This window comes from Falco biarmicus, chromosome 8, assembly GCF_023638135.1.
Source record: "Falco biarmicus isolate bFalBia1 chromosome 8, bFalBia1.pri, whole genome shotgun sequence".
Classification (NCBI taxonomy): domain Eukaryota; kingdom Metazoa; phylum Chordata; class Aves; order Falconiformes; family Falconidae; genus Falco; species Falco biarmicus.
This window is the reverse complement of record NC_079295.1, coordinates 25,042,203-25,065,235: the sequence shown is the minus strand read 5'-3', so window position 1 is coordinate 25,065,235 and position 23,033 is coordinate 25,042,203. Positions and strand designations below refer to the sequence as shown.

Here is a 23,033-nt window from a genome sequence, read left to right as displayed (position 1 = left end):
CCTCAATTATTACAAATGGTAAATGAAAAAGTGCTGTGACAAACACAAAAAAGGAGACTGTTTAAGAAATGACTGACACATTGACATATTTCTTTCACTTGCTGCAATGAATATGATAGTAAAAGAAATAAAACACTGAGGACCTCCGTAAAATTATAGCTTATATTGACTCAAACATGCCTGCTGAAACATCAAATACCTGGCATTTCTAGAATGACTGATAGAATAGTAAATTTTAACTGTAAGTTTCGAGTAGCAGATTGTTTAATTTCATAGTTAGCATTCATTCACAGTAAAGCTGGAAAGAAATTGCATTTCTGAGTCTGAACCAGTCTGGAAATAGATATTAGAAAGGCTTATGTACATTTGAGAAAAGGTTTTACCTACCTGACACCCAATATGGAAAAAATGTTTTATATTGGAAATTTCCATTCAAATAATCCTCCAGTGTAAGAGCTCGGAGACCATCATCTGTGTTGACAGCTAAGAGGAAGATAGGCAGTTTCTGTTAATGCAATGCTGTGAAAAGTGTGTGTGTGTGTGGGATGGGGGGCACAGGAAAGAAGTAATTACTAGTCCAGTATTTCCTTTTTTCAATATTTAGCACCAGGGAACAGTGAAGATAGCATAATCCTGGAGGTATGCAGAGAGTAGGCACAGCAGGAAGGAAGGTTCTTTGTCACAGTTCTGATAAGGTCCTTTAGCCTCTGAAGGACTCACCTTTAGGATTACAAAATGAGAAACCAGACAAACTAATTTATTTCACCCAGTCATTTATTCACTCAGACATATTTACTTGTAGACCCTGTAAGTCCAAGAAAAGCCTTTTCCACAAAAAAGACAAATCTTTTGTGACAAATTTTTCCAAAGCATGGGTGCCATGAACTTGTGTGGTATGTAGAGACAACTATTTTCATAGGGACCTGCACATATTCAGCAGAGTCAAACAACAGGATGTGCATACAATTCCCTACTGCAAAATTTCATAAATGCCTCATCAACTAGTGTTAGAAGATGGATATAAGGTTTGCAAATTAATCACCACCCACATATATTTCTTAGTAGCCACATGAAAAAAATAGATGAAGGTAGGCAGGTAAAAATACTGCTGAAAAGTAATGAATGAGTGAACCCAAACTTCAAGTTTTTATTTAATGCTGCAAAAGAAAATTGGCAATGACTCTGGAGAGAAGACAGGTACTCTAATATTTGATTTCTAAGCAGATCAGAGAGCTGCATAAAAATAATGCACAAAGTTGTAGCTGCTTTTTTGGCTCTTATCAAATGTTTCTTCTCAAAGCTAAACAACTTAAGATAGGGCAGATTTTAAAAACAAAATTTAAGGACAAGCAATTGGTTGAGAAGAGGGTAATGTTGAAAATGCAGGCTTGCTAAGTGCATGGAAATGAAAAATTCCATTACAAAAATGTAAAAAAAGGCAAAAAAGGAAAACTGTGCAGTTCACAAGAGAAAGAGTACTCAAAACAGTTAATCCTCAAAAAGACACAGGAACATTTCTGATAAAGGCCAGTTTTTAAAGTTCAGTACCATAATAATGGCAGGTTTTAAGTCTAGGCATTCTGGATTCTATACTTTTCTGCTTTAAAATCAAGGGAACTTTTGCCATTGTCTTCAGAGGTAGTGAGGATGTCACACTACAGCCTAGTAGAGCTCTGCCACTTCCCCTGTTTGTTCCTTCAGAGCTCTCAGATGACAGCCAGATAATCAAGATGACTCGTTGCCCTCAGGTTTCATATCATGCTCCATCACTTCCTCATTACAGCTGCCCTCTCTGTTAAGATCACACTGACTTCCTGGGAAATGTTTCTTCATATTCTCTTCTATGGTACTTTGTAATGAAAATATGTTTTTTCTGCTAAGTGACTATTACTTACTGTAGAATACACATGTCAGGTTGACTGTTGACACTAGCCTTGCCTGCACTAATGCAGAAGAGAGCTGTCATGAGAAATAAAACTGAATGCCAATCCATAGGCAAAAACCTACCCGTATAAACTCAAACTCTGAGCTAGCAATATGTCCAGAAATTATCCCAAGAAGTTCAATAAGAGGTTAATTCCTCTTGCTAATATCATAACTGTATATTAGAGATCTTTGGTAAGTTAATGATAAACACAGAAGATGGCAAACTTTTAAAAAAATGCATGGAAAATAATTCCAAAGAAGAATCCATTTCTATTTAGATTGACTGCTGATTACTTACCACTAGCTTTCAGTTTAAATTTTTTAAGTGAATATGCCTATTAGCAAAAGAAATGCACTGTTAAGATCTGTTTCCATGGGTGTGTGTATAGAAAGTTTAAATTTGCAGTCCTGTTTGATACCTTAATCTGGTAAAATTTCCTGGTTCTTCACTCCACTTAAAAGGATTTTTTACTAAAAAGACAAGCAATATCACGAATGTCTCATCTCTGGTCTAATTTTCACAGCTCTAACTCGAACCTTTACTCTGTTAGTTATTTCACCCTTACATACTTAATATTATGTGATAATTTATTATGACTGCTAATGATTTTCAAAATATGTCCACTCCTATCTGAATTTCTACCAGTGCACTGCAAAAAATATGAACACAACTATTTCTTACTTGACTACTTAAAATTTTGAATGCTTGTTTCTAGGCAACAGAAGATATCTTTAAACACTTTAATTAAAAGCAGCATCTTTAATAGTTCCTATAATTGTTGCTGGTTCTTTCTTCTGTAACTAAAGGCTGGTTCAATAATGGTATTCAAAATCTCTGCTCACAGAACAGACTGTAACATGAAAAGCACTTTACATGTCTGCAGCACTATACAGACATTGATTTGGACCGCTGCTGGTAGGCTTGGTAAATTCTTTCATTGTGTTTTGTTTCTCTACGAAATAACAAAGATTAAAAAAGATGCCCAGGGACAAAACAGGAAGCAAATACCAGAGCCAGCCACAGAAATGAAAGCTTACCAAATTTCAGCTTTGCTCTTTTTCCTTCACCACCCCAATGTCTCAGTTTTAATTCTTTGTGGTCTATTTGCATTCATTTACAGGGTGCAGTTCTGTATTTCTTTGTGCGCTAAATTGGCTAATTTGCTTCACAGTGTAACTTGCTTTATATATTTCATGATCACAATTACTCACTCATGCGTTTGAGTGTATTCAGTGTACATGTATAATTGTGGTGATAAAATCCTGTAAGCACCTATTAACTGTCACTGGCTTTATGCAGACACCTTCTTCTTTACTGTTCTGTTCACTGTTGTGAGAAAGCTTAACAAACCACAGAAAACAGAACTTTCAATTATGTTAAACTCAGATTAACTTTATACACACCATTCCATCACTGTGAAATTATCAGGATTATTCTCTTTCAAAGCCTGGATGTATGTAGATGAACACAACCCTTGCTTTAAATTTCAAAGTCTTGTTGGCTTATTCAACAACATGGTCTAATGTGCATGCATGTAAATTGTGTCTACTCCTGCCAAATTAAAGCAAGCATTTGTAATAATCAGAAAGTATTCTGGTTTCTGTATTTGTTTTATATATATATATATGTTTATATGTATTTATCATATATGTAGCTCTATATGTATTTTATTTAGCAACCACTGCTACACAGCAAATAGATGATGTGTCAAAAAAGTATGGTATTATATTCTGCTTCCGGACTATAATGTCCAATCCTATCTCTGTGGGCTGATGCTGAATAGCTAAAGCACAAGTTCCTTCAATACGTGCAGGAAGCCAGCCTTCCACTTGAGGAAACCATAGCCCATTCAGCATCAGAAATTAACTCCAACGCTCCTGCTCTTGCTCCAGAACTTCTGGTCACCCTCAGCTCCACATCAGCTGAATCTGCTTTTCCCTACCTGCATTACATTCAGTCATTTTTTGTGAGGTGTGCCACTGCTTTCTCAGTGAAGGTTACTTCAAAACCACCCTTTGGAATGAGAAGAAAAGACGAAGTCTGAAGAAGTCATGCTCCAGAGTATGATCCAGCTCGTTACTGGTAGGAACGGAAACTGTACAGAAATCTAGAACATACTAGAATGAGAATGGTTTTGTTTACTACTGATTCCAACATCTCTACTGCATAAGAGTCCGGGAAAGGAAACTAACTATACACTGAGGAAGAATAATTATAATCCCTTCCAGTTATGGAAAATAAAGTTTTCAGAAAATATATTTATAAAGAAAAGCTAATAAAAATTATCTTAGATCACAGCCATCATATATCATTTCTAAGCACAGACTTGGAGAGGCAAGATTGTTATGGTGATCCCTTTAAATTAGTCCTAAACCAGAGTATTTATTCTGCCACCAGCATGTAAACAAGGACAGAAAATTAATAGAGCCTGTTTTGGCTAAGCATTTAATGATGATATAAGAACTTAAGCAACAAAGAGTTTCATCAAAGCACTAGTCAGTTTTGGAAAGAAAAGGCCCACCCAGCCCCACAGTCCTAGGAGTATTGTCACAGACCACAGCTGCACATGTGCAGCAGACTGAACCCTGTTAAGGGAATACAAACTAAAGGAGCATACTGGTTTTTGAGAACTTTTCTAGAAAAATTTTAGTATGAATTCCTATCAATTTTTATGCAGTCTAAGTACAGAATGGGTATGAATTAGTCTAATCCATCATAATATTGGGTTTTATTACTCTGTTCTACTAACCTTATAATAGCTTTCTGCCACCAGCATACAGAGCACTGTAGCTAGGTTTACACTATGGCTTAGATCTGAGCCTGAACTCATAGCTCAGACTGAACCACCAGATTCTGGTGGAAGCACACTGTCACAGTTAATGTATTGATTTTGAATTACACAGAACTTCATCAACAGCTGAGAGTCTACACTCTCTAATTGCCACTTGCCAATTTTGATAGATGGCCAAGAAGATCAGAATTTCTCTTTATTTCTAAGTCAAATATCCAGGCACACATGTCAATTACAAAGCAGCAACTAACAGCACCAGCTCCAGCTGAACTCAGTGCCAGCAACTGAATCCTTGACCAGAACCATTCTTCTTCCACGCCACAGTGATGGAAGCCACGCTTGTTTGACTTTGCATTGGAACACAGGGAGGCATTTACTGAATCAGAAAATGGATTTGGCCGGGGCGCAGCAAAGAACACCACCAGTTCCTAAGAAACAGGTTGCTCACCAGTTCCTGGCTGAGAAGCATGCCCTGTGACTAAACTGCAATGGTCTTGGTCTCAGGCATAGGTCAAATGTACAATGGGGACAGACACATTGACAAGCAAGATTCTGGATATTCATTACAAATAGCACAAGAAAAAATTAACTTGGAGCCTAAGCAATACCTTCAGTTATCTGTAACTCTGCCTGCAGTTTCACTATTGCTTTTCAACTGCAGACAGGTATTTCCTTTCTGGTTTATGCTGCAGAAAAACAGGACTGGGTACACCAGTGTACAAGTGAAAAGAACCTTTCTGAACTATTCTGCATTGGGTTATTGTAACTAGGTTATCATAGTTAGGTAAACAACACAGCACATTCCTAACTCAAAGAAATGTCAAAAAACTGTCACTAATTTCTTAGGCATAGATGGCATTCACTATATTGAGATTATCCACCTTGCTCTTCTGAACCCCACAGAAACTGTGTAATAACTGCAACTAAGTATTTAGTCCTTACTATCGTCTCCAAACAGAAAATTATATTCCAGTATAACTTCTGAGAATTTTTCATACTCCTCCATGTGTAAACCAAAACCAGCTATCACTTTTTGAGAAGTTTGAAGAACATGAAATTGCTAGAAACTTAGCAGACAAAATGAGAACTAAATATTACTTCTACTTTCAGAATTAAAGATAACATTTTTCTTTCCTGTTTTTTTTAAGCAGAAATTTAGTCGGTCTGTGCCTATACATTTAACATATGCAATTAATTTTCTTCCTAGATTGCCACATCCTTTCAGTTAAGCAGTAATAAAGGTGGAATGTACAAACAACATTCCTTCTCTATAGCTATTTCCTGTCTGTCTTCGACTTGCACAATTTGTAACTGCAAAATAAATTTGTATTTCTTTCATTTAAAACTGATCAGTAGACTACTAAGAATTCAGAAAGGTTTAGCCATTCGAACAGATAACTGCACCACTTGCAGTTCCACTTGAGAATAAGAAGCCATAATCAGATGTGTTTAGCATAATTGTGTGTCAACATAACTGTGTATTCCACAATTGTCTAAAATGCTCCTTCAAAAGCATTCTGTAAAGTAAGATAAATTCTTTATCATTAGTGGATCTAAAAGTGATGCCTGATATGACTGATTACCAAGTTGCTATTCCAAGAAACTATAGAGAGTTCTTTGTAATGGCTCAGGTACTGAAAAGGCTCAGAATAAGACCAGTGGGCTGGTATGTGATAACTTCAGAAGTGAAAAATACACTCACTCCTGCAGTATCTTCCATGATCTTTAGCAGCTTCTTCAGACTGCCAAACCAATCCTCAGTCTCCAGCCTCTTTGTTTCCTCTTTTTTTATTTATTTAAATCTCATAAAAATATTCTGCCCTGTCTTAACATGCAGACTTGGTATGAGAAGTCTGACTTAATACCATACATTTACCTAATAATAAAAGCTCAGATCTGACCATGCTTAAGCTAGCCAAAAAATCTGGCACCCTATCATTGACAGTAAAATCAAACTTGTCACTCTGAGGTGTTTACAGCACTCTTTACAGCACTGCCTCCCACCTTGATATAATCTATCCTCATATTCACATGCTGCATAACAGAATCAACCCTAACTCCTTCAGAAACCTCCACCCTTCTCTCAATGAAACAACTCAGGATAAGCATATTCCACAGAAGTATCAGGTAGGAAAGAGATTTCACCTTTCACAAAACTTGCATATTGACTACAGGACTTAAATTTCAGACTTCAGCAGATAGCTGATTTTATAACTTAGTTGTAAATGCAAAACTGATTTCTTCATCTCAGACACCCTGCCAACGTATGAACAAAGAATAATAATAGAATAAAAATCCCTTTAAATTGAAACTGTTACTGGAATAGGGTTTTTTTATTATTATTTTAATAATTTCAAAGACATTCAGTTACTCTGCTATTTTGAAAGGGCCATGTAAATACTTACATTGACCTTATTATACCTCTCAGAAAAAAAATTACCATCAAGTCAGTGTTGCCTGGGCTGTAAATTTCAAACCACACTCATTTCAAACTTTACCAGAGGACTCAGCAGAACACATTGTGTTGATTTAACTGCAGCTGGCATAATGCTACTAGAGCAAACTATGTACCCTGTTTTATACAATGCTGACTTTAATTTTAAAATGCAGTTGTAAATATGTTCACAAAAAAGTTATCATACCCAACCTACAACAACATGTTTAATTTGTAATTGGATAGAGAACTTCTGTAATTATTACATAACCGTTCAAAACCAAATACAAGTTCATGAAGCTAAAGAAAATTACTAACAGTTTGTGAATCTCCTAAACCCTAACACACAAAAAAATAACATAATATGAGGAGATCTAAGAATTATTTTTGCAATTCTGTCTAAGAACATTCTATGTCATGCACAATAAAGTTAATTCAGGTGCTTTTCACTTCAAGGAGTTCCTTGTTTCAACATTTGCTGGCATTTCAATCCTACCTTCAGGATATTTCAGCTGTCAGTACAATTCTGTAAAGTGATAAAGCCGTAACAATTCTGACAAGAAAAATGATCTGACAAACTTTTGTGAACTTTAGAAGCCATAGTAGCTAAAGATGTTGTTTTACACTACATTAGATTACAAATGCCTTACCTCTTGATGGAAGCAGTATAATACACATAAGTAATAAAGAAAGCAAAAGGCATATAACCACGCCAAATATGATTTTTAGCCGGGTCTGCAGGACAGAAACAAACAATAATTACATTTCTAATATTGCCTGAGACACACTTCTATAGCTGGTAAATAATTAAATCCTCCCACTCTCTCTAACTGCTGTAATCCATCCAAGCAACAAGCAAAAATGTCCCTGCAGTACATTTGAAAAGACTTCCCTTTCCATTTTCTTTAAAACAAATACTTTCACATCGGAGCCTGGGCTGGTGCAGTAGCTGACAGTTTAAAAACCACAGATGTAAATTTACCAAAAGCTGAAAGCAGCATACAGACCTTCATTTTCCTGCTGTATTCTAAAAGAATGTAAATTCTCTCTTCTGGGTGTTGGTCAGTGATCTAGGAGAGAAGTTTGAAAAGGCAGTGTCTGTTTTCACAGTTGGAGGCCAAACCTCTGGCAGACTTTTTTTTTTTTTTTTTTCCTACATACTTTTGAAAACTGTGCCAAATTTCGAAGGGTTTCCATAAAATTAGAAACATGCTTTTGGGGAAGTTCTTGGACCAGAAATGGACAGTGGGTGGCTGTAGGGGTGGTGATTATATACTTCCCATCAATGTGAGCTGTAACCAACATCTGCTTACATTAACTTCAGAGTTTTATGACACAACAGTTACTTGATATGTACTGTGTATTTTGGCAATCGTCATGTTCTCAGGACATAGTTGTGACCTTGTTTCTACTCTACAGAGAATGTAAAGGAAAATCCAGTAGCTTTATTGTTTATATATACTTCACATATATTTACTTTTTGAAATAATAAATGACCATGTAAGAATGCAAAACAAGAAGCAGAAATAGATACTGTTTAATGTCTTCCACATGTGAGAATTACTTTTTTTCCTCAGAAAACCATAAAACTCTACAGGCTGTGTAAGAGAACTAAAAGAAGTAAATATCTACAGGCCCACTGCAAATTCTGAAATAGTGCTTAAACCACCAATTGCATGTATTTTATTTAGCTCACTGAAATGAGGTCAACTGAAAACAGGGAAAACTCTTTGAGACCGCAGCGTCAAGTTACATAAGGGAGCCCTCAGCAGAGAGGAGAGGCTCGAAAATGGAAGTAAAAGTATGTCGTGCTCGTTAGACTGACTTCACCCAAATACTCTTACTACTGCTCTGCTTCAGAGCCGCTCCGGGGAGCGCCGGCGAAGGCGGGGTACAGGCAGGCAGCCCGCACCCTGCCCGGTGCTTCAGGCGGGTCTCCACAGCGGCCAGGGGCGCTGCCGCCGTGAGGGGATAACGGCCGGGCGCGCGGGGCGGGCGGGAGGGGAATAACGGTCGGAGGGGCACGGGCCCGCCGCCGGCCTGCGGCCGCGCGCCCCCTGGCGGCGAAAGGCGGGCTGCAGGAGGCAGCGGCAGCGCTCGCCGGCCCGCCCCGGCGCCGCCCGCTGTCCCGCAGGAGCCGGGCGCTCCCAGCAGCGCTCCGCGCTGTCGCCCCCTTTCTTCGCTGCGCGTTGCTCTGTGCCAGCACCCCCCAGCCCCCCGCTTCCAGGCTTGCTAGCACCGTTCCGGGAGGCTGGATGCTCTTTAGTGCATCTCCACACACCCTGTGACACTCAACTGCTTATGAGCAATGCCCAGGTCTCAGAAGGATGATCTCAAAAAGGAAATCCATCCCGCGCTCCCGCCGCAGAGCCAGCAGTCATTCTGTCAGATGATCAACCTGAGCATGCGACTGGGCCAGGCATTCCACGTGCTGTTATGGGGGGTGGGAGGGAGCAAAAATAAAAGGTCAGCCTTGCACCCTGCTCATCATTCGGACATTGTGCTGGGAGAAAACACGAACCAAAGACCTGTGCGGACTGCTCTGCTCCACAGCCGTGCGTTAGGCTCTGTGTTATGCATGGAAAGGCACCAGGCATGGCAGCAGCTGAAGTGAGCTACAAAACAAAGACTGCGGCCTGTAGCTCCCCAGCCATTTCACCCGGTGTCCATGCTGGAGGGGACGGCGGTGCTTGGCACCTTCCTCTGCTCGGCCTCCATCGCCTGCTGGGGGTGGCCAGGCCTGGCTGCAGCCCCAGGCCTGGCTCAGCTGCCGCCTCAGCCCGTGTGGTAAATGTCAACTGCCAGAGGCAGCCATGAGCTGACAATATTCACTAGGTCTGACGTGAGAGCAGTGACTGGAAGCTGCAGGTTGGGCTCAGGCATTGTTGATTTTGCATGTGAAGTCTGCTAAATCATCTCTTCTTTCTCCCTGCCCTGGTCTTGTACCTCTCTCACATGCTAAACACCAAAAAGGGAAAAAATAAGAGTGAGGAAAGGAGTCCTGAACGGTGGTGCCTCTCTGTAGAAGACAGGCACAGGGACTATGGTTTTTCAGAGGAGGTTAACAAGGACAGAGTACCCAAATCTTAATCATCCCAGCTGGCTTCTTTGAAAATTGAAAATGTGCTAGATGAGACAGGTTTCCTGTCCCACCAAACTGTCCAGCAGAACTTGGGCTAATGTTTTACAGAGAAAAAAAAAAAAAAAAAAAGAGTTCAATGTACCACCAAAGGTAGTTAAATTACCACCTTATCCTAACAGTATGGGCTGGAATTTGAACCCTAACCATTACACTTGGCGAGGCAGCAGCTGATTTGGGCAGTCTTTTGGCAATGTGCCTTACAGAACTCTTTGTGGGGGGGTGTTTTGAAAAGAGATTCAAATCAATTGTCTGAAAGAAACAGTTATATGAAACATGTCTTATTCTCCCATTAACTCAGTTCCTCTCTCTCCCCAGTTCTTGTCACAACAGTGAAGTACAAGTTATACAAGGTAAAGTTTCTGAGTAAGATTGATCCTGTTGACATAAACCAACGCAGGAAAAAAAGGCTGAGAAGGCTAAAATACATTGTTCCTGATACAGTGCATTATGAAGAGCAGAACTGAGCTCAAAACCAAGTTTCCTAACAAGATAAAACCGCAGCTATTCAAAATTTCCAAAACAGAAAAGAATTATGACAAATTATTTTTCCCCATGTAACTCATGCTTCTTATTCGTATTTCCAAACCGTTACTTATTTCCTCGCATTCTGTGGTTAATGCCATATGTGTTTTCAGTAACACAGTTCAGAGAAATCCATTGGTCATTTCTGACAACCAGAACACCACAAAATTGCAAATGCAGGTTTTGATCAGGCTAGTTTTAATTTCCAAATAGATAGCTTCCTCTAATTAATGCTTATTTAGAGAATGTCTCAAAGTAAATTATTCAAATTCACGTGATCTAAAAGACTTTGCAAAATGCCTCTATGCTGCATACTATGTATTTTTCTGATTTGGAAGTCTAATTATTTAGGCATCTGCTGTAATAAGATTCAGAAAGGTTGCAGTATTAGAAGCAAAACAAAATTTACCTGTCAGAGAATGACCTTTACAAGCTTTGTAGACCTATTGCTTCTAACACCAGAACTCCCTTCTGTGGACTGTTTATACCAGTACCAGCAAAGAAGCAAACAACAATTATTTCAACCGCCAAAGCTCTTCCTAAATTTTGCAACATCAGAATCCCATAATACAAGATTAGAAAGAAAAGCATAAGGAAGCTAGAAAGAGGGTGAATCGGGAAAATGGACAGATCACAGAACAGAAAACATACTCAGTTTGTACAGCAACTATCTAACCAGTTACGCAACTACTCTAGGGCACTAAAGCATTTACATTCCCAGATGAGGAAACGCAGTTTTAAAGATGTAGGTTGTGCATGACATCAGACCAAAAGATAGAATAATGAAAAAGCAAGTAAAGCTGAACCAGTTCTTAAGTAGCCACACATGTAGCTAGACAAATCCCCAGTGAATAACAATTTTTCTTCTTTCCACATTTGTGAACAAATAAAAGCTCTAAGTAGAAAATACAATCAGGACTTGTCACACTCCCTGGAGGACTTTGGGTCCATAAAGGCAATAAATGTAGAAGTAACTAGCAGATAAAATACAGCAATTTAGCTTGTGTTTTACAACTTCACACTTCCTGGATGAACAATATAGGCACGTTTTACAACCCCATTCAGAGACAATCACTTGAAGTGGAGATTCATTATCCTACAGCCAGCAGGATTCATTTGAGGTTCATTACGCATTATGCTGAAGTGCGATTGTGCAAACACTCTAAGCTTTGGTGACAACATGGCTGAGTAATGCTAGGAACTGGGTGTGTAACAGCAGCACACAGATGAACTACAAGAAGCCCAAGCATGTTTGTGATATGCCCCTGTTGAACTCAACTATAAAAGAACAAAGAAATCCAGCTGCATATGCTCTTGTTGCTTCAATAAAGGGAAGTATCAAAAGCTTAGATTTCAGAAAATCTAGTCAGCATGGAAAACTGATTGAAGACCCAGCAGCAACCTATGTAATGATACCATCTTTTCACCAGGGTTTTACACTTCCTTAAAAGTACTGAATAGATTACTTCAGACACTTGAAAATGCTATGTACAGTGTATTATATTACATTTATGTAATTGTAGCAACTCTTTAATACAGATATGATCTGGGTGAAGATACCCAGGCAGAGTATTTTAATAACTAGTTTTTAGTATATTTCATAGCATCTCATCAGATACTGAGCACATGAATAAAACACATCTTAAATTATAATCATGTGTGATTTATCAATCTTCAATATTTTTTAATAGTCGGATTCTCAGATCAATGTGTAAAAAGTATAAAATTAATCCTGCACTTAATGCTAAATCAGCAGATTCTAGAAGTAGCCACAAGCCACAGTATTAAGTAAAATACAATATGAGAAAGAAAAAAGAGCCACCCAAATCCAGTCCTAATGCAAAACTGAAATCAAATCTGAATTAAAAAAATGTTCATAGTATTTATAGTTCTTTTTAAAATGTAGAACAATTACAGATCCAGCCATAATAAGATTCTGTTTTGCTGGGATATATTTTTCAGCGATGTTGTAACTTAGGAACTGGGGCTACTGAAGTGTTTACATGTCCGTGCCAGTAAACATACCACATTATCCTGAATTTGCAAAGCTGACTGTTAAAACAACAAACAGACCTTCTTTCCACTCTCCAGTTTCTTGCTTGCAAATGGAGGGGTGGGGTGGGGTGCAGGATCTGTCAACGAGATAAATATGAAGACACAGTATGCTATTTTTACAGTCAGAGTACCACTATCCTTTAAATTTCCAGGGTGAAACTGTGGTATTATTATTGTCAAAATACTTACAGTGAAAGACAATAAACAGTGTCACAGAAGTTAATCATTATAGTAATTTATTGAAAAAAATTATATACCTCATTATATAAGCAGTTTAACAACCCTACGAAACTAACACACAGAAAGTTACTTGGCATTGTCCTTCTTTGACATTAAAATAATCAATTTCCAGTCAGGTTAAGGGCTTGATTTTTTGAAATGTCTTTTAATGGAAACAATTTTAGTCTGTCAAAATGTATGAGCTCATAAGAGGGGAAAAACTGAGTCACGAAAACACTGACGAAGCAACGATTCAGAGATAGCACTCAGCTAATCTGTTCTCTTTACGTGGCTCCTCTGTTGAAATGCTGTCTTCAAAAGGGGTATAGCAGGAAGAAAACCAGAAAATAATCACCACGGCACATCTCAAGATGTCTGTCCTATGTTCTGTGCTTGACAGACAGGTCATCTTAACGCAGTTTTGATAGTGTTGTCACTCCATGATGGACTGTAGTGAGTAGAGATGGGAATTTGTTCCATGGATACATGACTACAATGTATTTGGTTATCTTCTATGTCCCGGAGTATCACTGCAAATCAGAGTGCAGACAGCAGCCGTTTGACTTCATCCTTCTCCTTCCTTGTTTTTTTTTCCTCTTCAAGACAGTTTCTTCATGCCTAGGAGCTTTCACAGCATTTATGATGCAGAGCACTCTCTATGGGACACAGGAGCTTCTAAATCAGCAGTCAGAGAACAGTTGAAAAGGGCTTTTATTTTCATTCATTCATATTCAAGTCCTTAATCTTCATCACTTGAAGGACAATGAGCTGCATAATCAAAAGTAGGGAATGTGACAGGCAGTTCTCCCCATTTCTTAAAAATGTTCTTTGTTGTTTTCTTGTCTTCAAACACAACCACAAAATTTCTAATCTTTAGACAAGGTAGGTCAAGACCTCGGTGAACCATCATATTTCCCCAAGCCTGCAAGTATAAGAAAATTACTTTTCAGATAAAATAGACAGGATCATTAGACAGAAATGAATACAAACAAACAACAACATAGAAGTGTGAAAATAAGTTGTTCCTCACTTGTCCACAATCTTTACATATTATTTCCCCATTTGTCTGGTAATCGGCATGCTTATCTTGCAGTGTCTTATTTTCTCTTGTATCGTAAAGACTTCTGAAAAACAGTCAGACAGCGTGCATTAGAATACATTGGTCATTCAATGCTACATACAGACTTAAACACACAGTGACTACAATTGCTGAAGTCAGATACAAAACCTAAAAAACCCTCTCTGACCATTACGCACATTCAGGAGTTGGAGAAAATGCAAGGTCATATTTCATGCTCCTAAGTAACGTGAAATACAAGTGCACTCCATACCTCCTTTCACAGCATTTCAGGAGCTGCATTGTCCCTCACACATCTTAAAGCAGGAACAGCAGGCTCTCTGTTATAATAGGGGATAGACCTAGCTTGTTTTTTTCAGATGCCATGGAGCTGTCAAAGAAATGGTACCTGCTAGTTAGAGCTTTCTTTTTATTGCCTGTAGTTCAACGTTGCTTACTCCTTAACAGAATCATTTGTTCCTGACTATCCAGAGCTGCAGAGTATGTGCACATTCTTACATTACTTTAGGGAGCAGTTGATCTTGAGGGTTACTATTAACCTGTCCAGAGGGGCTATTCAAATTCACTGATAATGTTATGCCGACAAGACAATTTCACAATAAAAGCAGTTCAATGTTCAGGGTTGCAGTGCAATTTTAATTTTTTCAACATATGGGTACTAATTTCTTGCTAACTCTTCAAAAAGACTTCGCAAATTATACCAGTGATATGTCTCAAAGAAACAACTTTGGAGGGCAGTACCTTGGTAGGATGGTGTCTGTTATTTAATTAGTCAAACAGGACTGATCTATAATGTACAATATCCTTACAAATCTACTGCAATAAGCAAATACAACTCAAGTTGAATTAAAACATTTTCTTGTACTCTTAATTTCCATTACAAGTGGGAAAAGAAGTCATCTGCCATCGTGGCACTGAAAAGTTAAACACAGTTTAACACAAATGTTTACCAAACTAGTTGGCATCTCTTGCAATGGAGGAGTAAGAACACTGGGAGAACTAAAAGGGGTGTGCATCATCCTCTAAATATATAAATATACATCTTCTAAATTTAAATTGTCAATGCACAGCTCACGGCCAGTATGTTGTTTGAGTCACTGGTTATAGTCAAACTCTTATCCTGGGTCTGTTACTGGTGTAAGTATTTGAGTAACTGGTGTTCATCTCTGGTTACATTTACACTGTGGAATACATACTGTATTATATAACGTGACCCAATTAATATTACTGCAGAAGCTGTATTTTTTTCCAAAGTTTTAAACTCTGGTCACCTTGAAATCAGGGGTAAGAATCAACGTTACCTTCAAACTCATTAACTGTAAATTCCATACAGATTAGGACTTGATAATATTAAACAATCTTTCTTTCCTCACAGGACCTACAGGGTTACATGCCCTGTACAGCCCTGCCGAAAAGAAAATCTGTTTCTGCCTGAAAGAGATAGAGTAGTTCATGAACACTTACTGGAAATCATTTTTCACACTGACATGATGCATTTTTTCAATAACTTGGATGTCTTCTCCAGAACATATCAGCTTGTGGCAATTTTTGCATAGGAATGTTATTAGTGAAGGATTTTTCTTGTATATTTTGCACTGATCTCTTTTTGCCTTCATTTGTTTTTCCACTATACTTTGCAACTGGAAATTCTGAATCTGGAAATAGATCGGTAAGAACACTGTAACGTTGTGGTGGAATGACAGGTTTTTTTCAGTTATTTTACTGAGTTCACTGACAACATGACTTCTAGTCAGTTTTCCCAACTTGTGTTTCCCTCCTTACCAACAGAAAAGGAGATTTTTCTAAAGGCTCAGAAAACACAGATTATTAAAACGAATACTGGCAGAAGGATTCAAGGCCATATGTAGTAACCAGTATTATTTTAAGTTTTCCTCCCCTAAGTAGATTTCAAATAGAAAGTATTTCTTACAGTACAAATCAGTCTCCTTCAAAGGGAAAGTGCAGAGTTGCAATAAATACCTTATTCAAATACTCCTCCTGTGGCATCTTCTGGACACGCTGAATGGCCTTATACATCATTTTCTCACGGAAAATATTAACATCTTCACGTTCAGCAGCTCCTGAGCCACTGGAAGCCACAAGTGCATAGGTGCTCTCATCAGCTCGAGCTCGACCACGAGCCTACAATTTGCAAGCAATACAACATAAACAGCACCATGTTCCCTTATAACACCACACAACATTTTTTTCTTAGTTTTGTAATGGAAGACATGTAGTGTTCCTTACACAGTGTCTCCATCGAGCATTTTTTTCCCCACTTAACTCAGACAGATAAAGAATCAGTGAATAACACTTACTGTTTCTGCATTATCATCAAAGATACCTGTGAAAATAGTGCTTAGGAGATCTGTGACTAGCACAATATTTTTCAAAACAGAAACTGTATTTAGTCACCAAAAAATAAGCACGCATTTAAATATTAAATATAGAAATATTTGTATTCACAAATTATGTGAGAACATGGACAAACTGGTATTCTGATATTATCTCTTTTCAGCTGTTGGTGGTACAAATGTCTTTTACATCAACCAGTCTGCTGATCATATTCTCATACCTTTTTTATTAAAAGAGCTTACTGTTGGTGTAGAGCTTTAAATGTGTGTTACGCCATTACAAACTGAGGAAAATTTTATATTGCACGCGAACTGAGGATGGCAACAGGAAATTAACCTTGCTGCAAGAGCATTTTCTCTTTTAGCATGCAAGTATTTAAAAATTATCTCAACCCCAGGTATATGATTCACCATTTGCATATTCCAGACAGAAAAAGACTGTTAAAAATAAGTTATGTATGCAGTAAACTCATACCTGCACCATAGCAATTTCATTGGTGACAAGGCCATAGCGAATAACGATGTTACACTCTTTGATGTCTAGGCCCTCCTCAGCTACAGTAGTAGCAATAAGTAAATTTACATTTCCACCTCGGAATTTATCAATAACTTCCCTTTGCTCATTCTGTAAATGGAAAAAAAATATCAGTATACTAACTTTCAGTATTAGTTTCTGTCAAGTTTCTTCTAATGAAGAGGTTGAAGGAATTATAGTCCAGTCATTTCAGAGTGGAATGCCAAATGTCAAGTGGCTTCAACAACTATATTTAAGCATCCTTAAGATCACAAACAAGGAATTCCTATTGAATATAATAGGTGTTCAGCACCTTTTTTAAGTGGGAAGGGAGCTGAAGTCAATCTTTTAAAGATAACTGAGCTTGGAACTTTGTAGCCTGTTTCATAGGCACTAGGAGTTTTAGTAATACAGTTGTTCTATTATTTTCAAATTCTTTCAGCAGTTATTCAGAGGTTCTGGATTTCTACTACTTCAGTAATTTCAGTTTAAAGTATAGACTTCAGCACTTCCAAGTCAAGTTCCAAAGCACTTAAAATTCCCCATAATAAGTGGGGACCATAATTTTGGGGAGCAATAAAAGCACAGCAATGATACACTTATAAAAATAAAGCATCCAAAACATGGACTTCTGAAGTAGCTGGGTATTTCAAATGAGCTTGAACGGAGGGACAGAAACTTCTGATTTGCTATATTCAGTTTCAAAATCAAGAGGCTATTGTTTTGTTTGTGCGATGTGGTACACATATTAAATACCAAATTTTCATAGAAAACGAGCAACTTTTTGAGGGAACAATTCCTAACTTTTTTTTGAAACTAAAAGCAGCTGAAGGAAATGGACTGTGCCCAGCAATAATCCACGCCATTTTTGTTTAAATGCTGAAATGGCAATTTTTATGGGGAGTAAAAAGCAGAAGAGAAGAGAGGTTTTAGGATACTGAAGTACTTTGTTTTGAAAATGTTTAATTTGGAGGTATAAATCATGAGAGAGATGTTGTGTATGAAGTCAACACAACAGTACGAGACAGACTGTTGAGTGATCAATTGTGATATTTTCATTGCACATTTTGGCAAATTCTCTTTCTCTTATGCATCAGTGTGAAGTATGCATATAAATCGGTATAAGTTGATTAAGCAATTATATCAAGAAAAGACATGCATAATCAACACTGTAATTTTATTTTTCAATTCAGCAACTAAAATATAATTTGAATTACTGTTGTCCTGATAAGTATAAACTCATTTAATTATCACATTTTTGCTATTTGTATTTTGTTCACTTTTTCTTTCTATGCCTCACTACAACTTGTGCCCCTTTTGACTATATACTTCTCTAAGAAACATCTGCCTGTTACTCCTATCGCCATAGAATCCAAAACCAAAAAAGCTTGTTTGTTGTGGAAATAAAATTATTCTGACATATTCTGCACCTTATGAAGGTAAATTGTTGGCAGGTATGAAACCAGAACTCTGGGCTCCAAACTTCAGTCCGTTGTTCTAGTATTAAAACAAGCTATTTTCTCAAATCATGTACAATATTTGCATGCTGTACCTGAGTCATGGGTTTCATTTCACTGTTATGTCCAGCACCAATAAGGTAATGGGCTTTAATTCCCACTTCTTCAAATTTTGGGTTATCCTTAATCCACTGGAACAGAGCAACGGCACTTAGCCGAGTCTTTGTGAAAATAATTCCTCTAGGTTCCTTAGTCTTCGTGAACTCCTCCATTAAAGTGTTTCGCAACTGTATTAGCTTCTCATTTTCATATTCTGGCTTTCTAGCCAACTCTTTCAGCTGTTTCTTTTTTGCTTTAAAAATAGCAGATGTAAATTAAAAAAAAAAGTAACCATGTAATATAACAGCTCTAGAAAAAAACAAAGCAAAGAGCAGCTTCCTATATAATTCCCACAGCATGGCTAATTCACATCCAGTTTGAAGAGTTATGGCATGCCAATTATTTCAAGTGGGTTTACATTCATTAAAAACACACTAATCTATCAAAACAAATCACCATTAAGTTTTTAACTTTGCCCATATTTCATGGTGGGAATAAGCAAAAGAAAAAAACTGTCTACACACCCTAAGTGGTACAGTTACATGCACTGTATTAAAGAGTTAAATCACAGCTTACAGTATTTGCAGAACAGTTTTAAAATAACAGGGAAAGTCTTACAAGGAGAAACAGATTGGTATGCACTGCTCTCAGAGCTGATGTTTTTATAAGTTTAGACAAAAATTGACCTTGGGACATTCAGTGAAGTGGGAATCCTCACTAGAAACATGCAATGTGATAGACACCAGAATGGGTGCATTGTTATTGGCACTGCAGCTTTTAAAGACATTTAAATACACTCAGCAAAATGTTAAATGAATGACTCTCTTCAACAGGCTCTATTGACCATGACCAGGGAGGACTCCTCACATGCTTTATTTTTTTCATTTTTATTTTTTTTTTACAAAACTTCTAATTTTAAAAGCCTATGTCATTGACAGATGATCACGCAAATACAGTAACACTTCAAGGTGGTGGCCTTGTATGTTAAGATATTATAGTCCGATCTCATCACTCTGTGCAGATTATTGCACGGCACCTTGTCCAGTGCAATGGTAGTCAATGTATCACAAACTACTAAACCACTTAGGGGCCGGATTGAGGACCCTGGGGGGCCGTATCTGGCCCGCGGGCCGTAGTTTGAGGACCCCTGCCTTAGGCAGTGGCTTTCTGACTACAGTCACATTAGAATGTAATCAAACATATACAAATACATAAAAAATGTATATGTAGATGTAATAAACTCCCACAATTTTCCCCCCTAGTTAAACCCACACTAAGGGCTGCAGTGAGTTTATCACTCAAAGATGCACTCCACTTTTAAAAGCTGGGAAATGAAGTTACAAATTTTTTTCCATTACTCCTGGCACCTTCAGTGGTAAAAATAAAACAAATCGGAATATAATTTCTTTTTCACCATCAGGTTCTTTGAACTGCATTTACCTGTGGAAAAGAAAGCAATCTAGACAACTCATTTTGGTTTTTAGTTAGTTTAACATTTTGGTTTTCAGCAACAGCTCAACACTGAAATTCTAAATAAGGGGGCATAAAGACAGGTATGAAGAGTCATTAAAAACCACAATGACATTAACTAACCTAATCTCTTTTTCTAAAAGTTTATTTTTTTACATTTCCTGAATTTCTTAATGATGGCATTCTAAGTACAGACATGCTGCAGTAAAATCTAATTTCTTTTGCATTGCCCAGGAGCTGTAGACAATGCAAACAAATTAGTCATTGTAAAGGCAGCAAGGGAAAAAAAAAAAAGAGGAAAAAGATTAGTGTGTCAAGGACTGAATGAATCCTAGTCCCAAGGTGAATGATATGAAAAAAAGGCAAATAACTTTGGTCTTTGCAATTTAATCCTCTGTTTAAATCTCTCACTAATCAGTCTTTACCTGAAACTTACTTAGGGTCATCACTTCCATCTCTTAGTATACAGACGAACAAACTGGTAGAAAGGGTTGGTTAAACCCACATAATTTCATTACTTTTGTATTCCATTTGCTCAACTTTTTGCCCCTGAAGAGTGTCTACTGGAAGACACATTCTATTTATCTATCAGAGTGTCCTCAGGGACACTTCATTGGAGAAAAGCAGAGAAACTATCAGCAAAAAGAAAGTGCTGCTGGGCCAAAGCTGAAGAACTACTACATGTTGGGACATGATCACACTATGATGTTATTAACATATATTAATATTATTAACATATTCCATCCTGTATGAACTGGGACATCCAGATACTATTATAATAAACAACACAGCAATCTTGAGGATGTAATAATTAATGGGCCCACAAATCACATTAGTGCATAATCTATGGATTTCAAATATTAAATACCATAATGGATTTCAAACTTACCATGAAATAAACCTATTAGAAATTCATCTGTTTCATCCTGTTTTGATACTGCTGGTTCATCATCATCATCATCATCGCTCCTTACTGTCTTCTTACTTTTCTCCTCCTTATAGAAGTTATTTAGATGATTGTACGCATCTACCATTCGGATAGTGTCATTTATCTGGAGAGCATCATTGTATTTCTTCAAGTGCTCTGCACAGACACGCTCCTTACGTTTTTCTTCTTTTGCAGCTAAAAGTGAACAAAAGATGCAAAATTATGCCTGTATATAGAATGACCCAAAGAAATCCAAAGTTGGGATATTTTTGCTGTGCAGTTACCTTTTTTCTCTTCTCTAACCACCCACTGTTCATATGGCTGAGTTCCAAACTCAGATTTTGGATAGAGCTGGCAATAGTTTTGAATGTCTGTCATGATCTCAGTAATTCTCTCTCTAAATGGATCCTAGAAATGATTATCAAAGTAAGTAAGCATCTTCTAGCAACAAAAAAACACTGGCTAGTACCACACTGAGTAATTTTTTAAAGCATTAAACTTTAAATAATAAAAAAAAGAAGTAGTGCGTTTAGAGTTATAGAAATTAAATAGTTCAGAATATTACAAAAATTACACTGTGAAGTAACATTTTTTAGTGAATACAATGTCACTCCAATACAGACATTTCAACTATGGTTCAGAAAGTCTTTTGACAAGTTACCTCAAAAATATACTCACATAAGTAAAAATTTAGTGCTATTCGACTTTACTGATATTTTTCCATACAGAGAAAAGCAGCAGATAAAAAACACATGATCAAATTAGCACTACAGATCACCATAAATCTACAGAAAAAGAGCATTAGCCAAAAGTTTTTGATACCATACAACACACTTTTGAAGGGCAATATAACTTTTAACACTGATTTGTTTGAAAAAACATACCCTTCTTTTGTCATCTGCAATCACAGTCTTCTTATATGGTTCCTTCACCTGATTCTTCAACTGGGAGACATGCTCTTCAACAGTCATGATTCTGCATGCATCAAGGTTGGCACAGATCTGGGAAAAAACAAAACATTATTTCTTTTAACATTTAATGACTTACTCTACATGAAAACTGAATTAATGCAACAGAGCTTCTCATTTAGGTATTGGCTTTTATATAACTTTATTTTCTTTCTACAAAATTGGATACAAACACTATCAGTATAAGAAAGGCCAAGTCTTTGAAAGGCATGTGAGATAAGCTGAACAAGTTACTTTTTAGACCAGAAGTGATCCTTGCACACAGGGAAAAATTAGGTAAATCAGGGTGCAAAACAGGTATTTTGGATAGAAAAATACACCATCGAAACTTTGGAAGAGTAGATTTTGGAGCACAAAACAAATGAACAAACTCCCCCAGTGAAATAGAAAAAAAAAAAGAAAATAAAAGTTAGGGATTAATTATAAAAGTAAGAGCTGGTCATGAGTAGAAAATAATTTGAAATTATCTTTCTTGGAACAAGAACAGATTGAAAAAAATTCTGTGCTACCTGCACAACTGAACTGACCTTTCCTGCTTTTGATGTCCTCCGAGAAGAAAATATGTACGTTTCTGTTCAGTAAGTTTAAAGTAATAAGCAGAAACCTTAAGATTTTTATGAGCAGAAAAAACAGGAAAGGAAGTCTAGTAGGCAACCTTTCTAACGTCTTCAGCAGTAGTTACCTATTTGAGCTTGCATATTTGGATTACATTTCTTTAGATAAAACCCCAGCACTCTATCATTAAGATTTCAGAGCTGATGAAAAAGAATTCTCTGCTTTTCCTATTGCCAGAAAGTTTTTCTCTCAAAATACCTCGCAATTGTATCTACCTCCACACAGCATAAAAGCTTCTTGCAGGCCTCAATATTCAATATCACATTCTGTTCTTGTCCTATTTGCTAGTTATGAGTTTTCACCAGAGTATTTGGCTAAATTCTACTTTTGTATTACTAACATAAATCCACTGAATTTCAAGTAAAATAAAGTTTCTTTAAGTATAGAATTTAACCAATTATCTTCAGTCAGGTGTTTAAGCAACTACAGAATATTCCCCTCTTAACAAGCAACTCTAATT

General features: G+C 37.2%; 2 protein-coding genes across 6 annotated transcripts in view; both read right to left on the bottom strand.

Moving 5' to 3' along the window:
* FAP (fibroblast activation protein alpha) overlaps positions 1 to 12,945 on the bottom strand; it is a 45,141-nt gene extending 32,196 nt beyond the window's left edge. The window contains exons 1-5 of one of the 3 annotated variants that reach the window (XM_056348005.1): positions 11,226 to 12,945; positions 9,449 to 10,110; positions 8,160 to 8,222; positions 7,803 to 7,887; positions 388 to 483 (exon numbers count right to left, since the gene is read on the bottom strand). In XM_056348005.1, coding sequence (XP_056203980.1) covers positions 388 to 483; positions 7,803 to 7,887; positions 8,160 to 8,165 — 187 coding nt within the window. In that variant the 5' untranslated portion in view covers positions 8,166 to 8,222; positions 9,449 to 10,110; positions 11,226 to 12,945. Of the gene's footprint in view, positions 1 to 387; positions 484 to 7,802; positions 7,888 to 8,159; positions 8,223 to 8,313; positions 8,478 to 9,448; positions 10,111 to 11,225 lie in introns of those variants that run through there. The other 2 variants (XM_056348004.1, XM_056348003.1) reach the window with 2 other exon arrangements.
* Positions 12,946 to 13,090: 145 nt separating this feature from the next.
* IFIH1 (interferon induced with helicase C domain 1) overlaps positions 13,091 to 23,033 on the bottom strand; it is a 28,830-nt gene continuing 18,887 nt past the window's right edge. For 2 of the 3 annotated variants that reach the window (XM_056348000.1, XM_056348002.1), the window contains 9 exons: positions 21,875 to 21,991; positions 21,275 to 21,398; positions 20,952 to 21,185; positions 18,589 to 18,845; positions 16,998 to 17,147; positions 16,149 to 16,310; positions 15,633 to 15,823; positions 14,121 to 14,214; positions 13,091 to 14,012 (listed from right to left, as the gene is read on the bottom strand). In XM_056348000.1, coding sequence (XP_056203975.1) covers positions 13,830 to 14,012; positions 14,121 to 14,214; positions 15,633 to 15,823; positions 16,149 to 16,310; positions 16,998 to 17,147; positions 18,589 to 18,845; positions 20,952 to 21,185; positions 21,275 to 21,398; positions 21,875 to 21,991 — 1,512 coding nt within the window. In that variant the 3' untranslated portion in view covers positions 13,091 to 13,829. Of the gene's footprint in view, positions 14,013 to 14,120; positions 14,215 to 14,421; positions 14,539 to 15,632; positions 15,824 to 16,148; positions 16,311 to 16,997; positions 17,148 to 18,588; positions 18,846 to 20,951; positions 21,186 to 21,274; positions 21,399 to 21,874; positions 21,992 to 23,033 lie in introns of those variants that run through there. The other variant, XM_056348001.1, reaches the window with a different exon arrangement.